General features: G+C 44.3%; 1 protein-coding gene across 1 annotated transcript; it reads left to right on the forward strand.

The window, feature by feature from the left end:
• On the forward strand, window positions 1–27,260 carry EGLN3 (egl-9 family hypoxia inducible factor 3). Its single transcript, XM_057428648.1, has 5 exons — window positions 1–703; window positions 22,242–22,361; window positions 24,689–24,825; window positions 25,537–25,610; window positions 26,997–27,260. The coding sequence occupies exons 1-5, from the start codon at window positions 347–349 to the stop codon at window positions 27,032–27,034; spliced, it is 726 nt and encodes a 241-aa protein (XP_057284631.1). The 5' UTR covers window positions 1–346; the 3' UTR covers window positions 27,035–27,260.

The following is a 27,260-nucleotide window of genomic DNA, read 5'->3' on the forward strand; positions in this document are numbered from 1 at the left end:
TGCCGCGCGGGCGGGCTCCACCCACGTGCGGCGGAGCGAGCACACATCCCGCACGTAGCTGGCGTATTAATCAGCGCGGGGCCATCTGCCGACCCGGCTGTGTCGTGGGCGGGGGTCGTCGGCTCAGCTTCCCGCACCTTGTTCGAGCTCCTGCAGCACCGCCGGGACGGGCGCAGCTCAGCCCGCCGCGGCGGAGAAACTTTCCTCTCGCCTTACTTCGCCTGGCCCCGCACCGCGGCGGAGCTCCCGTCTGGCTCGGGCTGGAGTCCGCGGCGGCCCGGAGGGCATCGCCTCCCGACGCGGGCGCCGTCAGGGCAGCGGCGCGCCCGTCCGTCCCCGCCGCGCCATGCCGCTGGGGCACATCATGAGGCTCGACCTGGAGAGAATCGCCCTGGAGTATGTCGTGCCCTGCTTGCACGACATCGGCTTCTGCTACCTGGACAACTTCCTGGGGGAGGTGGTCGGGGACTGTGTGCTGGAGCGGGTGAAGCGGATGCATCGCGACGGGGAGCTCGCTGACGGGCAGCTGGCCGGCCCCAGCCGCGGCGTGGCCAAGCGGCACCTCCGCGGCGACCAGATCAAGTGGATCGGCGGCACGGAGGAGGGTTGCGAGGCCATCAACTTCCTCCTCACGCTGATAGACCGGCTGGTGATGTACTGCGGGAGCCGGCTCGGCAAGTACTACGTGAAGGAGCGATCCAAGGTAAGGGGCCGCGGGGCGCTAGCCCGCAGGCACCGGCGACCGGCCGGATCGACCCGCCTCGCAGCTGCTGGTGAGACCTGACAAAGTTTCCGCGGGCGCCCGTCAGTACGGTGTCCTGGCTGTCCGCGGGTGTCGGCTCAGGCAGCCCGGCTGGGCTGTCCCCGCAGCCCCGCTCCGGATGGCGGAGGCGCTGGCGCTGACCAGCGCGGGACGCCCGCGATAGGTAGCCGCTCGCCAGCCGTTGCCGGTGCGTCCGGGTGAGGAGGTCGAGCCGGGACTGCCTGCGCCGCTCCGGTGTAGCTCGCCGCCCTGCTTGGGTCTGCGCCGGGCTGTTTGGCTGACGGATCCCGGTCGGGCCCTTGGCTGTGACACCGGGATCGCTTCGCACCGTCCCCGTGGCTGCAAGCGGAGCTCCATTTCCCGGCTATGGGACCGGAGACCTGCTGCACCCCTCGCTGTCTGTCGCTCTCCCCAGCTGCGGAGAGAGCGGACCGGCAACACGGGGAGTACCCCACCAAAAAGGTCTAGCCTTGATCATGCCTTCACTCTGGAGCATTGTTTCAGGTGGTGGGAAGAGCTTCGGAAGCACCTGCCTGCTCCTTGCGCCGGCGTTTGCCTCGGATCCCATTATTTGGGTGGTTGTGCTCATGAGATACCCAAAGCAGTTTCGATGGTCTAACTCATGCCAGCGTCTTATAGTTCAAGAGGTTATCGTTGCTGCATTGGGTTTATGGTATAAAACAGGGGATGCTTAGTCTGAGCAGAGCAAACTTTTTTTTTGTTTTGCTTTGGGTTTTTTTTTTCTTATCAGAAATTGAGAGGACACGTGTACTGCAGGTTTACTTCCAGTGAAGTTTATTTGCACTTACGTTGTCTTAACTTCAGTTTGGGATAACTTGGCTTTTCTGTGATTCTGTGAAAACAGACAAGGAAAGAATCATAGAATGATTTGGGTTGACAGTTATCTTGAATATCGTCTAGTTCCAACTCCTGCCTTGGACAGGGCCACCTTCCACTAGGTTGCTCGAAGCCCCATCCAGCTTGGCCTTGAACACTTCCTGGGATGGGTAGTCCACAGCTTCCGTGGGCAACCTGTTCTAGTGCCTCACCACCTGCACAGTAACGAACTTCTTCCTAATGTCTAACATAACTCTACCCTCTTTAAGTTTGAAGCCATTCCCTCTTGTCCTGTTATCACTTGCCCTTGTGAAAAGCCCCCCTTCAGGTTTCTTTTAAGGCCCCCTTTAGGGACTGAAAGGCTGCTCTGAAGTTTCCGTGGAGTCGTCTCCAGGCTGAACAAGCCCAGCTTTGTCAGCCTGTCTCCATAGGAGAGGTGCCCCAGCCCTCTGATCATCTTTGGGGCTCTCCTCTGGCCTCCAACAGCTCCACAGCCACCTTATATTGGGGGACCCAGAGCTGAATGCAGGACTCCAGGTGGGCTCTCACAAGAGGGGAGTAAATGGGGGAGAAGACACCCACTTGACCTGCTGGTCAAACTTCTTTGTATGCAGCCCAGGATAGTTGGCTTTCTGGATATTGCTGTGTCACGCTGAGCTTCTCATCAGCCAACACCCCCAACTGTTTCTCCTCAGCAGTCCTCTCAGTTCTGCTGAGGCAGAAGTGTACTGGCTTGTAACTAAGTTTGCTTCATTTTCCCAAATGCTGAAAATGTCCCTGTTTCTTTGTTTCTGACTTGAACTCTAGAATTTATTGTACATTTTCAGAACACCTGTTTCTTTTAGTGATATGCCAGAAAGAGAAATAATGAAACTTTTAAAATACAGAAGTGAAAAGTCATCATTTCTTTTGGTCCTCATTTGCACTGAATAGGGGGATGCGTGAGTGCTACTGAGATTCTTTTTTTATTTTTTATTTTTTTTTTACAGAAAACAAAGCAGTATGGTGATATCTAGAAGTGCTTGGGAACACCTTAAAACCTGTGTGCGTGCCCTTGCACACTTGCACACAGTGGCGGGAATAATAAAAGGTTGAAACATTGCTCCTGTGCTTAGCTCCACTGAACTACTAATCATCAGTTCAGTTAAACCTTGTGTAGATTTGGTTTAGAATGTGACTAGAGTGAATTTCATTTACTCCTGGTACGAGCCTGGTGTTATGAGGTATAAATAACCATTCTGCTCTGGCATGCCTTTAAGGTCATCCTAGTTCTTTTTCTCTGGGTGACTTTTATTTCTCTGATTACTGCTGGAAGTGCATTGCTGCATTACATTGCTGATTACATGGGTGTGGGGGAAGCAGGGGCTTACATTAAAGTTGGACTGGAATGAAAGGAGGTTGTCCAGCATTTTCACAAGGTATTTGGAAAAAAAAGTCAACTGGATGCATGCAGGCCGTTGGCACTGGGTGGGGGGAAAGGTCTTTTGGGGTTGTAGAGATTATTTTAAACCTGAGTTGCAGTGTTCTTGCAGTCATTTTTGTTCAAATAGCAGTAACAGACAGGACAGAGTGTTTTATAAATAGCTCCTTTCTATAGAGACTTTAGGCCCTTGTGCTTTAGTGTGAAAGATGTCTTCTCTTCCAGTATATGGAAGTGCTACACAACAGTTCAGCTTTGAAAGGGACTCAGTATAATTTGTAAAACTATGAGGAATTTCTGTCAGAAATTAATAGTAACCATTCCCCTTATTATAATAATAAGTGCCATGGATATGTGTGGCCCTGGAATAGCAGCTGCCATCTGTAACTGAGATGTGGGATGCCTTCAGACAGAAGATATTCCTGTGACTAACCAACTGACTACTACAGTGCATGCAGATTCCCACGTCACCTACAGACATTTCCCTTCTACCTTTCAGTCATTCTGCTTGTCTTCTGGTTTTGTGAAAGCATACACAAAAATCCTACATTCAGTGTATTTTTATCTACTAGCTTATACGCATAAATGGATGCCCACAAAACTTCCACAGCTTAACATTTGGAAGGTTGTGGGGTGTTTCTGAGCAACTGGACCAGAACTTCTTAGCTGGACAAGTGCTATTAGAAATTACTGTTTTGAGATATAGGTATTAGATGGAAATAAGAGTCCAGAGCAACTAAACTAAAATTTAAGCCTTTGGCTACGTTTTAACTCCTCTTGTCTTGAAAATGAATCTGTGTAATATCAGCCTCATTATTTAGAGGTTTATGCTTTTAAACCAATAGTATGACTTTAATCTTCAGCTTAAGTGCTAGAAGAGGGGGATAAGTTTGCTTAGTAAATGAACTTTCGTCAGCTTACTATCTGCTTAGTGTGAAGTGCTTTATATTATTTTTGTAGCTACACAAATGTAAGAAGACAAGAAGGACTTTTGTCCAATAAAGGAAACTTTCCTTGTAGCTACATGACAGAAATGAGTCTGAATGAATTTCAACCGCATTACAAGAAAGTTAAGATTGCATCAAAGAGAATGGACAGAAGTAAAACTATGAGGGTACTGGATACTCTTTAAGAGCTGCTGGTTGACATTTGAGGGCTGATAATGAAATGTAACCTTTCATCTTTTCAGACCAGTGATCCAAATCTGTCTTTGGAGTAAGTCATATTTTAAAATATTAGCTAACATGGTTAAATGATCAAAATAACCAGACAACATTCTTCTAAAGCACTCTTTTGTTGACAGACCCAATGTACTGCTTGTTAGCTTTTGCATTCTCCTTGGCTAGAGTTTCTCTTTTATAAAAAATAATGCAGTGGTTCCCTTTTTCTAGTAGGTAAATGATTAAGGATAGCTCAGGCTTTTCTTCAGAGTGAAAAGGTTCATGTGACAGAGGTTGCTCTAGTTTTGAGGACCTGTCTCCATTCTGCTCGAGCTTTGATGCTTGGTAGAGCTTTGGAGCTGGTGGGTAGTTGGGGCCTGGAAGCAAAGCTGCAGCCTGATCTGTGAGGCCAGTCACCTGGAGCACACCTGCGTTAGGTGATGTGCTGGAAACGGCAGCGGAAAGGGTGATGTGCTGCAGCTTCTTGCTCCTCAGGTGCCAGTGCCTGTTCTTGGGGTTAACTGGCATGTGTGGGGGCTTGATGTGCTGCCCTGTAGAAAAGTCCCTGTTATAAAAATATAAATTAAAAGCAACAACATAAAAAGAATTTAGTGAAATATTCCAGAAGAAGCCATCTGAGAAATGTCTCCTTTGAGCCCATAGTTTTGGTGGGGTTTTTTGTTTGTTTTTTTTTTTTTTCTAGGAACCGAGTCAGATGGCTGGTGTGTGGAAATGTTTGTGGCAGGATGGATGGGTAGCTCGTTGCTGCTGAGAGGCTGTGGCTATTCCCCCTTTCACACTCTGCCTCTGTGGGAGAAGGGCAGCTCTCCTTGTGGTCAGGCAGTGTCCCGCAGCGATGCTGGCAGCACCTGCTTTCGTGGCCACTGTGGCTGAGTTGGCGCTTGATGTGCCGCCAGTGGGCTGCCTTGGCCCTCGTGGGCGAGGGGTGGAAGGTACTTTGAACTGGTGTGGCTGTGCCTTGCCTGGACTCTGCACCCTAGTCCTGATGGCAGCGTGTCCTGCTGTGAGTCATTGGTATCCTCTCGGGTGCCATCGTGGGTTGAAATCTATGTCAGGGCTGCCTTTGGGGACCTTGAACTTGTGTTGTCACTTGCTTGATGCTAGTAAGTCCTGCTGGTTAGAAAATAAGGCAGAAAGTCATAATTCTGAGAGCTGACCTGTATTGAAGGAAGCCCATGACTGATTTTATCTCGGAACCCAACGGCTTGCATTCAGTGCAAGTATATGGCCTGAAGAGAAAAAAAACAATGTGTTTTCAATGTAAGATTAGTTTATTTAGTCCCTGTGGGATGTGAACCTTATTGAGAACTTGCTTCAGAGTCTCTGTGTGGGCCTTTCACTTTTTTGTGGGATGTTTTCTGCATCTTCCACCTATAGCTATGACACCTCCCTGCTCACCCTGGTGGCCTCTCTGACTGCCACAGGAGAAGCAGGTCTTTTGTGGTGGTACTTCATGGCCAGTGAGTGCTGGAAACCAAAGCATTGGGTAGGGTTTTCTGGTAGGGTCCTTCTGCCTACCACACACGATGGGGTATTCTTAAGTAGTTTGTGAAACGTGGTCTGTTAAGCAGGTTGTTACCAAGATGTCTAGTCCTGAGGGCTGAAGAAATGCATGACATGTCATGGGCTTGGATTGAGTGGTTTTACCAAGTCCCTTGTAACTAAAGTAATGAGGTGAGAGTTTTTGCATGTATGTATGAAGAAAGAAAATTTTTCTCTTCTATAGCATTCAAATTGTATCCTTTGCAACTAAAACGGAGTGAAATGCTGAATTTTCTCATTTGAAGTACAGGAAAACAAAACTGGTGATAGAGCTGAAGAGCAATACTGCCTATAGAAAATATACTGGTTTATTATATGTTACGAAGTATTTTTGATACGTGTGTAAGCAGCGTGCCTTGCAATTAGTTTACAATGGGAGGTCTGATGAATACCATTATCCAGAAGAAATATGCATAATTTCTCTTTCTTCTAATCAAATGCACATGTTCTGGCGTAAAGGGTAAGTTCAAATCTGTTCTTCTGGCTGGCTGCCGGCAGAGTCCAGAGCCACTGGAACTGCAAATACAACAGACAAGTCATTTTATGATATCAGACTGAGGAATTCAGCACTGGCACAGATCCTAGAGTGGTTGCTTTGGCTCACTGTCAAAGCTGATGTTTATATCTGTGTTTGTCAAGCAAGATTAGTTAGCCTGGTTAATTATACACGGGAATGTATAATTTTTACTTGACAATCGAAACGTTAGATGAGTATAAACCTGGGCATATTAGCTCTTGTTTTTGTTCCTCATCAAATTATTCTTGATGATTTTTTGAAACTTTCAGAAGATACTTCTCTGAAAGTGGCACCCAGAGAATCTTTCAGATTGGTTCTTCACTCAGCAGGGACAGGGCATTGGAGAAACGGGTCAATATTTTACAGACACCGGTGCATATACCTGTAACTTGGTTCAGAATCACGGGCAGCCTCTATGGAATAGTGTTTGAGCTCACAATTGGGTGTTGAAGTTACAATCAACTTGAGTTTGGTACTTGCTATATATTATTACTCTTAAGAAGCTGACTGCAGTGCACTGGTAGACTTACCCCGTGGCAGGCAGGGGGGAAAAAGTGCTGTCTTCAGCGTGTGTGCACTGGAGCCATTGGGAGCAGATGGCTGCTGTTGGGCCTCCTTTCCCTCTGTTGTGGAGAAGTCTGTAACCACTCAGCTACTTTTCTTGCTTTGCATTAGGAGCCTGTCCATGTGCTTTACAGATGTAGTAGTCATGGAGAAAGGCAGAAGGTGGCTAATCCTGCAAGAGAAACAAAATAAATTTGAGCTCTCAGGTGTCATTAATAGCAAAGTGGTTTGTTTATCCCGAGTTTGTCTATCTGTTTGTTGCATCAGGGCAGGTTACCTGACTTTTCTTATATATTGTGTGTAATTTTGCAGTCAAGCAGTGCTTAATGAGTTAGACGATGATGGAAAAGCAGTGAAATTTGTCTATTTTGGTAGTATATTTTCCTCAGTACCTTCTTATCCATTGTTGTGACTGTTCTTTCTCAGCACCACATGGGCTCTTAAAGCCAGAGACTTGCAGTGGTAGCCCTGTTGTTGTGTCTGCCAGTATGCCTGAAGTAAATACGTGCCTCTCAGTTTGTCTTTGTATGAGGGCTCATTGCTTATTAAATGTCAGTGTAAACCTTCCACAGCCGTGTGGGGAGGGACACGGTAATACGGGTGGCATAATGCCTCTGGGTACGGGGAGTGTTTGTCCTTTGGACTAGCAGGGGTGTGCACACCATTGCAAGGCACAGTATCCTTGGGAGAGCCACCAGGGAAAAGGCAAGATTCAGAGGTCAGTGCCCTCCTGCTGAGCTTGCATTTTGGAAGGGAGGGGGGCTGGTCCTGGTTATTAATATTTGTATGCAGCCTTTTCCCAAGGTAATTATTAATGAATAATTCAGTTCATTACAGCTCACTACAGCTCACTACCGCTAACAACAGCATATGTTTAAATGGAGGAGGATTTGTGCTCATAACACTGATGCAGGGCAGCCTGTACACAGTAAAAGTGAACTTCTTTCTTTGCATTAAGGATTCCAGCTGCCTATGTTAATACCAGTGTCTTTATTTGATTTCAGAGTAAACTCTTCTTTCTTTGAGTGTGTTGCAAACTTATTTGGATGGTGTCTCTGTAATACAGCCTTACCTTGCATGTTGCTTCCTGAGCAAGGTCTTTGATTTAATGTGTGGAAGTGTCTCCCCCTTTTTCTTATGTGCTAGACAGATTTTTTTTTTGTATTTTATTATTTTTATTTTTTTTCCCTGAGGTGGTGGGGGTTTTCAAGCATGTCTGTATTCCTTCAGCAATTCCATTCCATATGTGGAAAGGGTTGGATAGAGGGAGAAGATAAAACCACAATGACCCCAAAATGAATGCATTTTTAATCAGATGAAATCTTGATGCTTGCTGGACAGATTTGCCACACTTGGGAGAGATCAATACTTTTATCAAATTTTTCAAGATGATGCTTACAAAGTCAAAGTACTTTTGTGTTGGTTTTTTTTTTATTTATTCACTTTTTAAGAAGTTTTTTCCTGTTTCTGTTTCAATTGGATTGTCTTTTTCCATTGTGTCAGGGGCAAGTGGTCCTTTGGTACCAGCAGGCCACACAGTGCTCATCCATCTTGTGAGGCCTGGCTTGTGAGAATGAGAAGGTCAGCAAGGGAAGCCTGTGAGTAAGTGGTGCTGGTTTTAGATTTATGGAGACGCGGGATGTGTGCGTACCAGCTCGAGGGAATTTGAAGCCCTCTTTGGATTTATCATTACTGTAATCCTTCTGTCACAAAGCTGAAGACTGAAATAACATTGTTAGAAAGCTGCCAGCAACACAAGACTCCATAAGCTTCTGTGAAAAGGTTTTATTGGATTAGTAGAGGAGCTCTAAGGTAGAGGTGTTTTGGAAATTGCTGCTGGTACCTGTGCCTAGGGCAGCAGATGATCTCTGTGGTGGGGTCTGGGGTGAATAACATGCATTGGCACAGAATGTGGCAAAGGGGGGGGGGGTGTGTGTGTGTGTGTGGTAACATTACATAATAATTTGTTTCAGACATTTCATTGCTTTGAAAAGAGATGACGGGGAATTGGTCAGAAAAGCAAAAAAGTCTCTCTAGCTGTTTGGGTAGTGAGGTGGAGGAAGGAAACGGATGAAGGAGGCTCATGCCAAGTAGACTATCTATCTCCTACTGTTTAAACTATTCACAGGCATGTCATCCCGTCAGCGCACCACTCCTGACCGTTCCTGTGAATGATTTGGAGAGAGCTGTAAGCCCTATTTCCCTTCCATCACTCACTCTCACATATGCATCTACTATCTCTCAGTGACAGAAGGAGCTTTTCCCTACAGTCATTTTTCTCTTGTCATTGTGGTTTGATAATATTAGTAGACAAAGAAACTTACACCATACAAAGCACTTAGTAGAAAGCAGCTGATTAAACAAGCTACTTGTTGCTCTGATTTTTTGCAAATAAAAAAATCATGTGACCGTAGTAGTTCCATGGAGGCTTACTACACCATCATACCAAAAGCCACCCTGTTTAAAATGAATAGTGTAAATTGCAGGAGTACAGCATAACACAGTATCTACACAGGCTGGAAACAGTTTGTCCAAAGCCTTGTCAGCTGAAAATGTCAGGGTAGCCACAACTTTTGCCAAACATGAAGTCATTCCATCCTACTTCGAAGCAAAAAGGTAATCATTTTGAGTCTCGTATATATCTAGTTCATATGAATTCTTCGGTCACAGTAGACTCTTTCCTGTGCTTTCTTTTTAGACCTGAAAATCCAGACAAGAAATATGTTTGCATTTTTCTTGTCTGCAAGTCATAATAATAATTAATCATTGCTTATGTCTTCTTGCACTCTAATTTTTTTTAAACAGATTGATGAGGCAAATGTTTTTAAAGTATTGGCCTCAGTTCAGCAATTCACTTAATTAGTTTTTTCTAAAGGGTCTTTTAAATCAGTGGGCCTGAAGCACATACTTTGGTGCTCGGCTTAGGCTATGCTAGAATGTTTAGAAAACTTGAGGAAATACTGTAGTGATTTCTTGTGCTGTGCCCAGTCTTTGTCTACATTTTGTCTGAGATGTGAAATACAGGCCATCTTTTACATGGTGTCTTGTGAGGGAGCAAGGAGCCTTATATGATGGAAGTTATGGATGGCAGGTATGGTTTTTATCTGGCCATTCCAGTTGACTGTCTTGTGGCAAACCTGTTTTATACCATTAACAGTAGTAGTTATTGCTGTAATTCATACAGGGAGATAGGTGCTAGTCAGTGCAGGCTGGGGAACACCATCTTTAGTGGGAAAAGTCTAGGGGACAAGGTACGGTTTGCTGGACAGCAGGCTTCAAGGTGGTAGATGCCAGCATGGAGCTTCCTGACTGCTCTGAGGCTCCAGGGAGTGCTGAAAGTCTCCTACAGTCCCTCACTCACTGGACCATGTGAGTAGTACAAGAAGAAGGAAGGAAAAAAACCCACCCCAAAAGAGGCAGAACAAGAGGGATTTGTGAGAGGAGATATTGGGGGGGGGGGGGGGGGGGAGAGAGGGGGAGGAGGGTAGGCAGAAGTGTCAATCCTCAACTTGCCTGTTCCTAGGCTGTTAACAGTCTTAGGGTGTTGTGCTTCCTGATGAAGACTATGTGTGCACTGCACCTTCCCCTTCTGATTCCCTGTAGGGAATCTGGTAGAAGTGGTTTGAGAAGTGCAAAAAGGAGAAGATTTACTGTAAATGCTGTAATATGTCCTGCTGTTAAGATATATAAACCATGGCACGTGACTAGATGTGCACAAAGAGAACAGTGTCCCCAGGGTGCATTGATAACTCTTTACACTGTTCACCAATGTTTCTGTTAAATTAACTTGTCTTCTCTCTTCCATTGTCTGTGGAGTATGTGTATGGTGCCTCTGAAGCAGGCCAACAGGAAGGGTCACTGCCTGGTTAACTGTTTTACAGACTTCCTCTTCACAGAGAAGCAATGAGAGGGTTTGCAAATGCCAGTCCTTATTGCCAAATTTACTGTAATTCAGCATTAGATGGTGGTCAAAGAATGAAGTGTCAAAGTTATGCATTTTACCATTCTAGGTACATAACCTGATGCCTCACTGGTGACCTGAAGGCTCAGTGCCAGTGTGACACTCACTGCGATAATTTCTTGGCAAGTATAAAAATGTAATTGACTTGTTTGGTCTTTGTTTCTTTACAGTTATCTAAGATGTCTGCAACTGAGATAAATACATATGGTTTATTTTTTTTCTTTTAGTTTACTCTGTCTTTTGCTGGCACATGGTAGAAGGCCTGTTTCCAGCTATAGAAGCTACTGCTACTAATTATGAGCTGTATTAGTACAGCGTCTTGGTTGCAGTTGGAAAAGGCACCAGTTGTGCCAACGATGACCATAGTTAAGGGCATAGATAGTACATACTTCACCCCCACTCCTAAATATGCATATACAGCCTATAGCTCTGATCTGCCACTACGTATCTGTCCTGCCTCCCCCTCTGTGTTTCCCACTGCAGAGCAGCACTTGCACCCCACACCTCTAGCAAAGCCAGCTGCAGGCCCTCACCAGGTTGTTTCTTGCCACAACTGTTACCACAGCCAGTCGTGCCTGTGCAGCTACCATCTCTCATCTCAATCCCAAGGAATAGAAGAGACAGGGATGAAGGTTGCTTTCTTTGGCTGCCCAACCAGCTGGCATCCCGGAAGAGCAGCTCCCATCCAACTGCCAGCTTGGCTCACCTGCAGCTGCCCCTGCGGTGGCTCCGAATACATGCTGCTCTCATCACACGGGCTGCCAGAGAGGAAAGGTTTTGGAGGGGAAAAGGAAAAAGGAGGGAACAGAGCCAGAAAGACTACTCTAGGCTTTCTGCATCCTCAGGAAACATCCTGAACCCATACCAGAGAGAACACTTCCCCTGTTCAACAGTTGCTGTGCTGCTTCCTGCAGAAACTACCTTGAATGCCCAAGAACATTGTTATTTTAAGACCCAATCCTGAAGTGTGTTTTGAGAAACCTCCCAAGGGCCCTTTCTTCAGTGAATTGCAGTGGGAGCGCCTGGGTGAGGTTCTAGAGGCGGAGCGGAGCAGCCGGCAGGAATGGGCTGGGGGGCAGCTGGGCAGGGAGCCCTTGAGGCATGGCTGTGTCCCATGGCTGTGCAGGGCCACTGTCTCGGCCAGCGGGTTGAAGCCTGTGGCAGTAGCCACAGCACAGTCAGCCTGGAGGGTTGGTCTCTTCTGTCAGGTGGTGGCAGCATAAATCCGTGGGAGAGGCTTGACCAGTGGAAAACTGGGAATTCGGCAGCCCGTGTTCAGATCTGGAGTCTGATGTTGCCTGCAGCTGAGTTTGAGACCAGGCTTCTTTGTCTATGAGTTGAGAGCTTTTGTGAATAACTTTAATATGTGCAAATGTAAGGCTGGAACTCTGTTGTGTGCATGCATGTCTGTGTTTATGCATGCTTTCTTTGCTCAGAGTTGCCTAGTTTCTGTCTACAGACATCTAACTGGGGCAAGTACCAACTGTGTAGATGGTGTGGAGGGAGCCATTACAACCCTTGGGATTTTTTTTTTTTCCTCACTAACCAACCTTAAAACAGGTGTATAATTATTACATTATATTATATTATTCGAAATTCCTTGAATCTGGAAAGCCTATTCCCCTTGTGTGGGGAAAAGTGCTGTCACTGTATGCACATTCGCTCCTTTTAATTGCACACACACTAGAGAGATTGTGCTGTTGAAATGTACAGTGTAGTCAAAGCAGTACAACTTAATCTGCAGGCGAAGCCTTAGAGGTAGAGACTACACATGTTGTTCAAACATAGCAGAAATTATCTGATGGTAATCTATTATATCTAATATAGATTGTAGACAAAATTCATTAAAATAATGTAAATATTCATTCACACAAAATCTTGTGCAGGAACAAATGTGCTTGTGCAGGCAAGGTCCTCTGACAACGTGGTGGGGAGGCAAAAATGGGTTGGGGGATGTGAGTGAGTCTGCCTCCTTCCAAAGTTAACATAGGAGATAACTGGTCTCATCAATTAGCCTTAATTTGGTGCAACTGCTGTGATAACAAACACTTGAGAACCATTCATCCCTCTGTGTTTATGTAATGCAATAATGTCATAGCAGCCTCAGAAGCCCAGACAGCTCTGACAGTTTTGGGAGGACCCTTGAGGCGTGATTGGGGTACCCGGCAAGTGTGACCGTGTTAGTCTGAACCTTGTCCTCCTCTGGCTGTGGAGAGAGACTTAACACTGAGCCAAAGGGGACAAAGAAAAAACCTCCCTGGTGTGGTGCTGCCTCCACTGCGGCAGGGGCATGTGAGGCCACGAGAGGTGTCCCGGGAAGTGGCCCGAAGGAGGGACTGTGCTGTGCAGCTGGGGCCTCCCTGTCCCCATGCACATCTGCTTCGAGGTGGTGGCTCGTCACCTCCTCTGCCTGCACCTTGGGTTGCCCTTGTGAGCCTCCAAAGCAAAACCTTCAGGGGAAGGTTTAGGGGTGCTGTGTCAGCTGGTAAGTCTCATGGGTAGCATTGCTCACTTGCCCTGGGCCCACAGGCTAAGAATAAATGAGTAAGAGCTAAAAAAGGGATGTTGTCCAGCTTGGGCAACTCTGACACCAACAAAACAGTTTGCCTGCGTTGTGGCCGTCTTTCCTGACCTTCATTAACTCGCAAGAGCTTCAAAATATATGCAGTTCTTTAAATGCTGGGGGGGCGGGAAGAAATGTGGTGTAATCCTGTGGGTGATTAGTAGCAGAACTGAAAAAGGATATAAGGGCTGACAAAGAATGAAAGGATGGAATATTTAAGGCACTATGAAAATATCTTTCTACCACACAGATGAGGGTATTCTGCAGAGGATGTCTGTGCTGGTTACCATGCCTTTACTCTCCACTGAGAACCTGAATGTACAGCGACGGTCCTTACAGATTTCCTTAATAAGCCTGCACTTACTTACAAATTTGCTTTTCTGCCGGGGTGGTGCTTGTCACCCGTCCCCTGGGACTCATTACAGGAGATGCTGTCTCTGTCTGCATTGATTGCTTGAGATGCGTTTTCCTTAGTGCAGCTCATCCCGGTTTGGCTCCTGGGGGAGAGGAGGGGACTGAAGGGGTTTCCTGGGTGATGAAAGAGGGCTGCAAGAACAGGCAAAAATAATCTTAAAATTTGATTAAAGAGTATTATTTTTTTCTTTTCCCAAGTGTGGGAAATGAGCGTGGGTGCAGCAGGAGGGGGAGGGACACCAGTAAGAACCAGAGCAGAGGAGTCTGCGCTGCAAGCGTGGGTTTCCCCTCTTCCCTCCGCAGCGTGTCTGTGAAGTGTACTCTGGAGTAAAGTTTGTGTTTGATCGCGGATGGCCTCACGCTCTGCACGTAGCACTGTCGTTAAGCCATCATCCCGCTGGCCTCGAGCCAGAGCTCAGCGGCACGGGGGCAGGCGGGCTTTCTGCACTGAAACAGCCTTTATTGATACATTGATGCACTGCGCATGTTTACAGCTGCTAATTGGAGACTTAATCTGAATATCCCTGACTGAACTAATTCACTGGCAATAGCCTTTTAAATTTCAGGTCCCGCGGTGATGGTATGCCTGCTCTTCACAGCACGCTAATCTCTTCTGAGACTGTATTGTCTCTGTGTGCGTGCAAGGCACAACGACCACAACGAGCAGCGGTGCAGCCTGAAGTGTAGTTTTAGGTCAGAGGAGGATGTTAAGTAAAAATGTTACCTAGAATCATAGGCTGATTTGGGTTGGAAAGGACCTTAATTCTAACTCCTCTGCCGTGGGCAGGGATGCCTCACACTTGACCATGTCACCCAAGGCTCTGTCCAGCATGGTCTTGAACACTGCCAGTGATTTTGCCCTTGCAGAAGATGAGAGAACTGGGGAACAGAAGAAAAGTGTTAATTGCCATATCTGCAGAAATATGTATTTTAATTAAACAAACAAGGAGGTTAATCCTTTTAATTATTACAGGAAATAAAGATGCTCTCTGCAAGGACGGTTTGGATCCTATGGTGATTTTAGATTTGTTACCATAAGTTTCATTATTCTGTTTTCTCCTGGCCATGCCTGGGAATTTGGTGGTCTGAAAGCAAGACGTGTTCTTTTATTTTGCTTTTTTAAAGAGGGGAGAAGAAAAAAAAGGGGTAGGGGCAGTGTAGACACTGTGCACTGGAAGATGCCTGTGACTCTTTTGCCCAGCAAACCACAAGTCTGATTTCTCTCCTTGGAAGCCTGGAAAACTTCTCCCTTGGCTGTGTCCTTTCATAGTTTCCTGAACTGCCCCTTCACTTCAGGATCCCAGCTAATATCCAGCAGTGGGGACAGCCACTGTCTCCAAAACTCTGTTTGCAATTGCTCTCTATTCTCTTGACAGTCACAGACAGTTGCTGCTGACACGAAGTGTGGCTGTTCTGTGGCTTTCCACTTCACAGTAGCACTGCCCTGGCAGCCAGCTTGAACTTGAAGGGCATTCAGATTTATTTCTAAGTGGCGGCTCTGCTAAGAAAAGAAATAAAAATAGTCACAAGCTGAAGCTGTCCTTCACATTAATGGGTCATGAAGAACTAAATTTTGTTGTCAATCAGAAGAAAGGCCGCATAAGCCCCGTCACAGATTCATTTAACAGGGAGCTAATTTTTTTAAGCAGCATCAGTCTGTGATCTAGCTTCCTTAAAGACAGATTCTGTAAGATTTGAAAGCTTAGTGGGTGCTCCTTAAGCTACTACTAGATAACATGCCCAACATCAACAGCTGAGTGTCATGGAGATAATCCATGAACAGAGCTTTCATGGGTAGTTTTTTGTTTCTACACTTAGTTCTAGAAGAAGATTAATAAGTAGAAGCAGTCTTCCATTTTATGGTAATTAGAATAATGTCAGATAATAATAGCATTCTGGTTGGTAAGCAAAGATAAATCGGTATTTTTGCATGTCTTTCCTGCAGATGAGAGCAGTAGTTTTTCCGACAGTTCCCGCTCTCAGGCTGTTCCTCAGAAAATTCTCCAAAATGTGCCTCTGCACCTGGAAACAATAATCAACCTATAACAGTGCATATAAAAAGACCAAATAGAATAAAAAGTAAGAGGTGAGGTTTCCAGTTCTTGGAAGACTTAAAGTGAATGTATTCTCATTTGTGTGACTGCTTCCCTGGCCATAGAAATGTCTCCTCCTTTTCCCTAAAATTTTCAGGGTTGCTGATATACTACAGGATCAAGGAGCAAAAGTAGGTGTGATCATATCGATCTCTCTAAGATATAATGCTCCAGAGATGAGTCACCTGCTGGTACAAGGTCCTATCAGTCTTTCGTGTCTGTTTGCCATGGCTTGTTTGGCCCTTCAGTAGATACTTGTCACTTGCATCCAAGGTACCTTTGTTGTGTAGGACTCTGGCAAGCTAATGAAGGAGATATATTCAGGAAACTGTGCTTATAGCTGAGTTTGTAGTTCAATCTGCTTTGCATTTCATGAAAGAAGGTAACTGCCCTAGGGGTTTTATTGTTGTTTGTGTTGGCTTTTTGTGCTATTTAGATGTTATCCAAGTGGCCTTGGTTTAGGCCTCTGTATGAAGATGAAAGTTGAAGTGAAACATTGCAGGTGTGTTGGCCTGCCAAATTCTATCACTTTCCCCAGTGTTTCTCAATTTCTGAAAATAGGCTCCTTCCTCACACAGCTTTTTCTCTCTCTTGCTTCCACCTCTGAGCAAGAAGCTGATCAAAGAGGAGGTTTAGCTCCATAACAGTTGTTTGACTGAAGGCTGATACTCAAGGTATGGGTGAGGGAATGAGGTACTGGTTTCTCGTGTAATACTGTTAATGAAGCCCATTTCATGTTTTGACTGAAGCAAGCAGGGTTTCACAGTCACTCCCTGCTTGAAATTAGTGATTCGCCTTCTAATGAATCTAATGTCTCTGATTATTTTTTATTTTTAATGTTTTAATGTGATTTTCTTCTCTCTGTTCCCTCCCATCTCTAGAAAGTATTAAAATAGACCAATTTTGCTAGTTCATGTATAGCAGTTGATTGTGTTAACTTCCATAAATTCAAACAAACTAGTATTTAATAATTTTCGCAAATAATTCCATTATAAGCTACATAGTAGAAAACACTTGGGTGTAATTGAGTGCAACAAGAAAGTACTAAAGAAACACCTCATTGTGCCTGTGTGTCAGACAAGCCTCAATGGAGAATCTCTTGTCTTTGATCATGAAATGTCAGACTACTCATGTTCTTTTAATGTAGAACATGCTGTGTGCCTTTCCCTTTCTGGCTGCACAGACTGTGCGTGTCTACAGACTAAAATCAGGTGGAGTACAATATGCAGTCAGACCCAAGTCAATCAAGTGAATCCTGGTAGTCTTCATTTCCTAAAGTCTGATAGAGTAATTTTTGCTTGTGCTAAGGTTGGGACTGAAAACCACATATTGGACTGAAATTTGGGGAACTTGGAAGTGTGCAACCAAATAAAAATGCATCTGAAAGCTGCAGTGGCTATAGCATCATTAATTCTTATTAATACCTTGGTTTTCCAGATAACTATAATATTGGTATCGTAGGTCAGTATTGCTTTGTGTCTGTATAGTACCTGTCATCTAAGAGACTTTACAAGTAATTTCTGAATTTAACTATTTGATGTACAAGCTGTATGCAGAGATAATCTATACCAGGGATCAAAACTAGTACCTGTTCAGCACTATACAGGACAAATCTGGTACAGGAAATGGCAAAACATTATGGAGTCTTTAGCTTAGTCTGTAAGGGTGGTTGGTGTTGGTAGGATAGTTATGCGGGTCAGAATTTTCTCTGCTGGTTACAAAGGTCGTACTAGTTCTGAGAAGAAAATACAGGATCGGTATAGGTTACAATACCACCTATACAGTCTGCGCTAGGAGTGCATGGGGGCCCTTGCTTAGCGCTAGCAGGCGAAGGTAGCATCTCCTTCTGGCCTGTCATCACTGCTTCCTATTAAGCAGTGTTTGTTTCTACTTATGAGCCTCTTCTAGCTGAGGTATTCTCTGCGGCATTTTGTTCCAAGTATCAGTCCATTCCAGCTCTGCTTATTTTATGAAATGTAGCCGAATGGTGCCTCACAGCATGGTCCTGGCTATCAGCTAAGGGAACTTGTTTTTTTCCCCTTTCTAGAAGCACTGGGAGGCAGGGAAAGCCCTCTCTATGGAGCTGTTTTTTTTTTATCTGCCTTCAAACTTTGCTGGTGTCTTGCCGTTTGACTTTCAGAGTTCTCTGGCTGACTTGAGTGTGAACTGAATGATGAATAACTTATTTTTGCAAGCTTCTGTGCAATGTGGAATTTACTGATGATTCCTGACTCCTTACTAAAGCTGGTAATTACTGCTTGTTTAACTGGTGGTTGATTTGCACCCTCTTGGGAAACCTAATATCTAAAAATGACAGTGCAGAAACTGCAGTCTTAGTGATTTGCTTTTCATTTTCCAAGTTTTGTAGGCTTTAATTTATGACAGTCAACTAGACCACCAGAGCACTGGACTTCAAGCTATGGCATGTGTGTGTGCAACAGCAAAGGCGTGCATCTGTGTGTCAATCTTAAACAACGGCTGAACAGTTAAAGACAAACTCATGTATTTTAACTTTAAGTATTGGGGGGTGAGGAGGGGCAGTGTTGCTGAAACTTGCTTTGAGTTGTCACACGGAGGATTTAAGCCAACTAACAGCCATTGTAATGGGTAATAATGGATTGTATTGGAAATAAAGAAGTAGGGTACATTCCTGGTTATCACTGCTGGCTATTGTTAGTTTAGGTTTGGAGATGGTTAATCAAGGGAGATTCTTCCAAAGCCAGAGTGTGCTCTTCTGGATACAATAGGAAACTATAGGAAATAATTTTTACTGACACTCCACTTTCTCACCTGGTAAATGGTTTGCTTATTATGATCCAGCCTCTGGCTTTTGTAGCTGGCCCGTGCACTAAGCTGGCAAATACCAGTGTTCACCAGTTAACTAAATTAAGTCCGGGTCACATATCCTGTCTCCTGTTTCTTGTTTGCTTTGAATGAATCCGAAAGTAGTGCTAACAGCTGGAATCCCTGCTGAGGCCAGTTTGATCTGCTGTGGAGCTGCTCCAGCCAGTGCTCTGATAAAGCTTGATATCATTTCAACAGGCTCTAGGAGGACCAGAATGATTTCCCTTAATTGTTTAAGGTTTCATTCAAATATTCGCCATGCCAGGAAAAAGGATATTTCACTTCTGCTGTTCTCCCTTAGCTGCTGCTACTAGAAAACTTTTTTTTTCCCTTCTTTTCTTAAAGTTAATCTAGAGCATGGCCAGTGCTTTTGAATTCTGTGGGAATTGTTCTACTTCTTCATCCCCAGGGACTCTGTGCACTACAGATGCAAAAGGTACACACTGTAAATAAATAAATAAATAAATAATGCATCAATGTCTCAGAGTCAAAGCACATGTTCTGCTAAGAGAACATATTACATGATGGAGGCTAGGGAAAACTCTGGCATTCTGCCCAGATTTCGATAGTAAGTAAAGCACCTAAATCCCTTTAAGGACCTGGCCTGCAGTCTGTTATTCTTCAGCAGCTTTTTGATTGTCACATTAAAAAATAGTAATATTGGACTGATTTTTAGGCAGCTCAGTGGTCTTGGAGTAATGTCTAACTTCACAGAGAGACTCCTCTAAGGTGTCCATGATTTTGTGTTGTACATCAACTTAAATGGAGGTATTGTCAGTTGACAAAGTTTTATTCCCACCATGCACCATCCCTCTGGTATGATTAGCAGAGCCTTGCTGAGCCAGGCCTTGTGCTGGTGGTGTAGGTGTGCAGCATCCTGGCAGCAGCTGTGCTTGCTGCAGAGAAGAGTGCCCCTATTCCCTGTCCCCTGTGCTGGTGTGCAGGGGGATGTAGCAGAAATTGGGAGTAAAGTTTAGTCTGGGAAGAGGGGAGGGGGAGGTGGTTTTAGGATTTCGTTTATTTCTCGTTACCATACTCTGGTATTATATTAATATTTTTCCCCAGGTTGAATCTGTTGTGCCATTCTGCATTGCAGGTGCAGTTGACTTGCAGTTTCCATCCAGTTTATGCCCCTAACAAACCTGTTTCAGCACTAGGCTGTAGGCTGGCCCTTACCGCTGTTATCAGGCTGATATTGAAATATAAATAAAGCTGCAGAACAGTTTGTAACAGAAGAATGACAGCAGAGCAGACAGGCCTATGACAAGGCACCTAGCCAACTGCCAGGCATGATTGAAGAGGGCTTATTACTTAGAATTAAAGGTATTTACTCTTGTTCAGCATAATCTCCTGCCCCTGCAGGCCACCAGCCCTCAAACAGCTGTGGCCTCAGGTGTTGGAGTGAGGAGCAGGCTCTTGTGACTTAGTGCTGCCTGCAGGTACTGTTCTGCTGGTGCTTGTGGGGAGGGCAGAAAGTCAATTCATGCATGACTTGAAATGTAGAGCAGTATTTTTGTAGCAGTACCGATACACCTGTCCTAACTGGCCAACTCCTGTGAATAGATTTTGGTTTTGGTAACAGAGAGTCGAAGGGATGCACTGCTGGCTGGCAGTAACTTCTGTGCTGGTGTTTGTTGGCACAGTAAAATTACCTCTGGGATTTAATCAATGTGTGCTATACTCTGGCTGGTCCAGTGTCCTGTGAGAGCAGCATGGCTTTAGCGTGTGCTTGAAAGCAAAAAACAAGACCTGGGGTCCCTAAATAAAAATATTAGTTGCTCTTGCCTATGCAGTCAGTCTTTGGTGTTATCAGCTGTGCTTGGCAGGTTGTGCCAAGGGAGGGCAGGTCATGCAAGTGCTGCACAGTTGCATCTTCATTCCTTGGAAAGGCACGTACAATACTCTCGTATCCAAAGTTAGGATGTGATGGTCTGGGTGGATGGCAAACTAGATGGGTAAAAAAAAATATGGTTGGATGGTTGGGCTTGGAGGGTGTTGGCTGATCAGTTGTGCTGTACCCAGAGGCTGGTAACAAATGGAGGGACACAGGGATTTCTCATGGGACCACTATTATCTGTGGATGGTAGTGTGCTCTCTTATCAAGTGGGGAGATGACACCAAACAGGTGGGACCAGTTGATGCACTGAAGGGCAGGGCTGCTACCAAAAGGACCAAGGTGGGCTGGGGAGAACAGGGCAACAGGTACCTTAGGAAATTCAAGGACAAAGGCAAAGTCCTGCCCCTGGGAAGGAAATAGCCCCTTGCAGCAGTACAGGCTGCAGGGGGGGGGCTACCAGGCTGGGGAGCAGCTCTGCTTCCCAGGGGAGCTGGTGGTCTTGGTGGGCAGTGAGCTGAACATGAGCCTGCAGTGTGTCCCTGCAGAGCAGCTTCCAAGACAACAGGTACAGGAGCCAGACTGAGGGGAGTGATTATTGCCCTCAGCCCTGGGGAAACCACATCTGGATACTGGGTCCAGTTTTTCAACTGAACTTAGACAATATCTCATCACTCTTTCTGCTAATACTGGAAAGCAATCAAAGGAGATGTCAGAGGAGTGGGAACAAGATTTCTGTTATCACAGCTTTAGTAGAGTAAACTCCATGGCAGGTGACTTGTACCACTACTAAGTAGTTCCAGTAGTGAAGAAATGATTCTGAGACAAGGATCTGGATCCCTACCAGTTTCACCTGCTCTTGCATTGCATCCTGCTTAGGTTGCTAATGGTGTCAACTAGAGTTTAATATGTTTTTGCTGTAGAAACTCCCTTAAGACCTGTTGAGCATCATGTGGTTTGAAGTAATTAATGTTAGGCTTATCTCATTATTCAAGGTGAAATTTAAACAACCCGTGAATTAAGTGATTGTATCAGCAAGCCTGAAGATGATCAAAGAGAGAAGTATGTGTCTGAAAGCTGTTTGGTTAGTTCTGTGGCTCAGTCTGTGAAAGCAAACACGCACTGCCCTGTGCAAACATAGTTCAAAGGAGCTGCAGGTTTTTGCAGACTTTGCTCTATGGACTTTTACCCACACCTTCTGGGGACCCTCATTTTGTGTTGTACCATAGAGATGTATTAGATGGGGACTGAAAACATGTATAGAGAAGTATGGTGGTAGTAAGGCATGACATCTTGAGATTGCTTGCTATTTTCATTAAGACTTGCAAATCAGTTTTGCAATGACTGCTCATTGTTAGAAACCCAAGCAAACTTTAGCTGAGACTGCCTCAGTCACATAGTTCGTAAAGAATAAGCTTGTACCATACATACTAGTGTTTTAGTGCTTTTCTTTTTCTTTTCCTCCAACTTTAATGATACATATAGTGAAATATGAAGTATATTTATTTCCAGTTTGGAGTTTCACACTGGCTTACTCATCCAGTGAAAGAAGCTTGTGCAAAGATACTTTCTGGTGGTGTCTGCTGTAGGTTTTGGGTTCATTGTTGAAAAATACCAAACCAGATTGGTGGTGGAAGGATACTTGGCAAAGTGGAGGTAGGCATCTTGCAGAACTTATTTTTTTTTACAATCTGTATCTTTTATTCAGGCTATGGTTGCTTGCTATCCTGGAAATGGAACTGGGTATGTTCGTCATGTGGACAATCCAAATGGCGATGGTCGCTGCATCACCTGTATTTATTACCTGAATAAGAACTGGGACTCCAAGGTGAGTAAACCACAGGCAGAAGGAAAAACTGCAGAGCTTTGGTGCTGCCAGTTGCTTCTGTGAACTCTGAACTTTTGAATAGCTGGTCCATTCTCCATCTCTACATTTATTTTCTTGGTGTTTATGGCAACCCTTTGGAAGTAAGAATCTGAACTGTTGCCTTATCATTCTCTCTCCCATCCCACACAGTGTTGTTGCTATAGAATAAAGATTCTAAGCATTGGGCTGCTGGCTCTTTTGCTTTGTTTAGAGGAAAAAGCAATGAAGCACTGGAAAGAAAAACATAATTTGCTAAAGAATAAGTGGATAATGGGAGCAGAATAAAATGACAGCCTAAATTTGGGACTTCAGCATTTTTGGTACCATTCCTTCAGGTTGACCTGCAGAAGATCTTCAGGCAGTTGCCTTTGTGGTTTTCTTACTTAGAAGTGATGGAGCTTAGTAAAAGGAGCAAGCATATGGTTTGTCCTCTTCATCTTTGACTCCACCAGCGGGTCTCCTGACAGGGTGGTGCTCTTAATTCTACCTTAATTACTAAAAGCAGAAAAATCAGCCTTGAATTTACTATACCTTTATGTTAGAAGCAAAATACGGGTTTGTGGAATCACAGGATGTCTCTTTACGCTTCTGTTGTCATAATGTGGCACAAACCATTCACATGGGTTATCTATTGAAATTTGCCAAATGTTTTTTTTCTCTCTAACCTGTCTTGGCCACTTTAGCCTCCACATCAAGGCTCTTTAAGCATATGTAAATACTGTGAAACCCCAAAAGTGAGTTCAGATTCAGAGGCAATGCCACTAAAAATACATTGTTTGAAAAACACGTTCCTTTACTGAGAGTATGACAATTAAACATCTCAATGTAATAAAATGAAAAAGGAGATGTGGGAGGAAATGTAAATATCCAGTTTATTTTGTGTAGTGCTCTTATTCTAACATTGAGAAAGCACACAAGTGGATACTAAGAAGTCCAGACTGAAATCCAGGATGCTGGTGAAGAGTATTTTATGGGTATGAGGGCAATTTTATGCAAATGTATGCTGAAGGAGATGCATACTGGCCTTTGAAAGTAACCATGTTGCCTTATATAGAGAAGGGCAACAAAGACTATTGGTGGGCTGAAGCAGCTCTCCTATGAAGACAGGCTGAGAGAGTGGGCTTGATCAAATCATCCTGGAGAAGAGAAGACTCTAGAAGACCTTGTAGCAGCCTTCCAGTAGCTAAAGGGGGCCTACAAGAAATCAGAAGAGAGACTTTTTGGAGGGACATGTAGTGACAGGACAAGGAGTAATTAATGGCTTTAAGCTGATAGGGGGTAGATTTAGATTAGACATTAGGAAAAAAATCTTCACTGTGAGCGGGGTGAGACATTTTAAAGATTGCGCAGAGGAGTTGTGGATCCAATCCCTGTAAGTGTTCAAGGCCAGGTTGGATGGGGCTTTTGACAGCCTGTTCTAGTGAAAGGTGTCCCTGCCCATGACAGGGGGTTGGAACAAGATGATTTTTAAAGTCCCTTCCAACCCAAACCATTCTGTGATTCTATGAAACCTGATCTAATAGTTTCTTGCTGAGGTTTGCATGCCATATGGAGGTACGAAGTTAGTTTGGTACTGTGTGACAGCATCTTCCCTGCACTATGTGGTGCAGCATAAAAGCCTACAAAGAGCCCTCTCACAGCAGCAGGAAGAAGGCAGAGTTCATCTGCATCTTTTGAAGTTTCTGCAGAGTGTGCAAATCACCGGACTTCTCTGAAAACTCATGGCACATCGAAAAAGAAATTAGATGGTAGAGAAACTAGGCTATGTCACAAGTGGGGAAAACACTGTCTGGCAGATATAATACATTTATGAGAAATTTATTACAAATCCAGCAATAGAACAGACTTCACTCTTCCCAGGGTGTTAAAGTTAACTCCTACATGGTCAGATGCAGGCACTGAAATATCCTAAACAGTATCTAGCAGTAGCTGGGAGGAGAGTCTGATCTCAGTCTGGTCAGGTGGAGCAGCCTTACCTGCCTTGTGGTATTCACTGGTTCTGGAGATGTGACTTGGAGCTCCAAGGTTTCCCAGTGCTTGTTACAGAGCCAGTGTTGTCTTTTATCTTGGTTCATTTACTTTAGCCAGATGTTTCTGCTGAAACATTACAAACTGACTGGGAAAATCAAGGTGGCCAAGAGATTCAGTGTACGGTTTTCCAGTGTTGTCGCGTAGCTGTCTGGGTTATCATTAGATGTTTATTCCCCATTTGTTGGATGCTGATGAAGAAGAAGTAAGTCATTGTTCACATGAATATGTGTAAAAAGCAACCTTTCCTTTTCTTTCAGCTTCATGGTGGAATTCTCCGGATATTCCCAGAAGGAAAGTCCTATGTAGCAGATGTTGAGCCGATTTTTGACAGATTACTTTTTTTTTGGTCAGATCGAAGGAACCCACATGAAGTTCAGCCTTCTTATGCAACCAGGTAAGTAGTATATTTAGTATTGACATTTGGCCAGGGAAAAACAAAGCATCTGTTCTATCAGTATCTGTATCTAAAATTATGGCCAGGGTTGTGTTGTTTTGTTTTGTTTTGTTTTTTCCATGCATGTGTGTAAGAAATAGTTGGATAGATTTTGAGTGGATTTTCTGGTTTTGAGTCACTGGAAGTTCTCTCTTCAAATGAGGAAGAGCAAGCTTGAATGATAAGTTTCCTTGTGTGGTGGGAAAAAAAGCCGTTTTACTGTTGACAGGAGAAATCTTCCAAGCCAGGCATAGCTATTTAGCTGGGAGATGCTGGGTTATACTTTTGCCCTTGTAATGCTTATAGGGATTCTTAAGGCTACCCTCTGTCAACAGGCTATGAAAAGCCAATGTGATGCAGGGCAGCCCCCAAGTTGCTTACAGGCATCCCAGAACAGAAAACCAGGCAAAGGTCTGTAAGCTACTTTTGTCCTCTGTTACCAGGAGTTGTGCAATCTTTTGTGCCTCTAAGCAGAAATTCTCACCTATATTTCTATCTTACTTGATGATAAAATCCACATTTAAAATGCTTTCTGTATTTATCTATAAAGATGTGCTATTTGAATCCTATTTTTTATCTACTAATACAGGTTTGTTGTTTGCTTTCTCCATAAGCATAAAACTATTTTAATAGCAAAAGTTGAAACAAACACAAGATTTCTTTCTTTTATAGATATGCCATGACTGTGTGGTATTTTGATGCCGAAGAAAGAGCAGAAGCCAAAAAGAAGTTCAGGAACTTAACCGGTATGGTTGTTTTATAAGTGTTCACCAGCGAGAATTTAATGCATTTTGATATTTTTGAAGTCGGAGACAGACTAGGAATAACTCTGTAGTTAGATGGGTTATGACATTCGTTTTTAGAAAGCTTTTTCATCTCTAACCACTAGTCAGTTATTTTATGCAAACTGGAGAAGTTGTGACAGGAAGAGTCAGCCCTAACCTCAGTATTCCTCATGAGTGTGATGGGGGGAGAAAACAGGAGAGGCAGTTTCCAATTTGTGTTGCAAATGGCTGCTGAGCTTTCTCCCACCCTATGTGGCTCTTGCAGTCACTTGAGGAGACCTAAGCAAATCTTGTTGTTTGGGAAGCATATTTTGTCTCCTCCAAAATTAGTTTAGCAACAAAGTCATGAGACTTACACAAACAGTTTCAGCATCATGTTCTCAAAATATTCTGGCTGAGTAGGGCCTATTTGCAATATGCTTACTGAACGGCATTTGGGGCCTGCAGTAATGCGAAAGTGATTTGTCTTTAATTTACAAGTAGTTTTCTGAGTGGGGATATTCATAATGACCTGGGAATGTATAGATTATGAATTGGGAAGAAAATAAGTTTAGAAATAAATGCATCTTTTGGCAGGCAATTGCTAGAGTAGCTGTGATTATGTTGCACTTCAGAACGTACATACATTCAACTAGGTCTCACAGGTGACTGAAAGTCAGCCCAGAGGCACTTCTGCAGAAGCCCTGGAAAGAGGTGACCCCAGCTTTCCTGATGGCAGCCATACTGCCTGCTGTTGTAGTAATGGCATATGAGTAATGGACTAAGTTGTCCATATGTGTTTCAACACCCTAGTTGGGGCCATGCTCAAAGGTTTGATGTTTGAAGCAGACTAAGATCAGGGACTGCTTCAAGTAGTTCCAGAAATACAGTGTGGAGTGCACTGGTCTTTTTTAAGGTACGTGCTGTGCAGCTGGGGACCAGCAAAGTTGCGATTAGTCGTATGCTTTTCAGAGCTGGCTGTTGTCATCTCTGTAGCTGCTATGCAAAGCAAATACTGGCTTCACCCTTTTACAAGGGGATCATGAGCAAGGGGCCATGAGTGTGTGTGTGTGTGTAAATATAGCAGATCTGGAATCTGAATGTTTCTTAGTCTACTTAAATACTGCATGAATTGTCTTCAGTTTCAACAGGGCAAATATACAAAACTTTGATATATATGACTGTCTCCTTAACATGCTGTGGATTCATACAGCATTGCACTCCATGTAATGAATTTATATCATGAGTGTGAGATGGAGAGTGCTGTCCACTGAAAACAAGCTAACTTTATTCTGTTTCTGACTTTTCAGATGAATGCTGTCAGAACCCTTGGCTTAACAGCCTCTCCTTTTTGTCTTTTCAATGCAGATGCAAGGAAGAGAGAAGCACCTCTTAATGAAGACTAATAACTGTTCCTGAGCTCTTTGTGAGGAAATAAGATCCCAAAGATGACTTCCATTTCCAGCGAACAAGGGCAAATTCTTGTTATGCACGAGAACACACTGGTTGTGTCTAGCATGTGCATCTTACACTGATGGTACTTACGGCAGCCTTCTGTCATGTGTGTATCTGGCAGAAGGAGCACTTGTTTTCTATTTGCCTTTTGCTGGAAAAAGTAACCAGGGTTAAAGA

The sequence above is a fragment of the Pezoporus wallicus genome, unplaced genomic scaffold (assembly GCF_028554395.1).
Source record: "Pezoporus wallicus isolate ANWC-B61680 ecotype Strahan unplaced genomic scaffold, APGP_CSIRO_Pwel_v1 contig_3486, whole genome shotgun sequence".
Lineage (NCBI taxonomy): Eukaryota > Metazoa > Chordata > Aves > Psittaciformes > Psittacidae > Pezoporus > Pezoporus wallicus.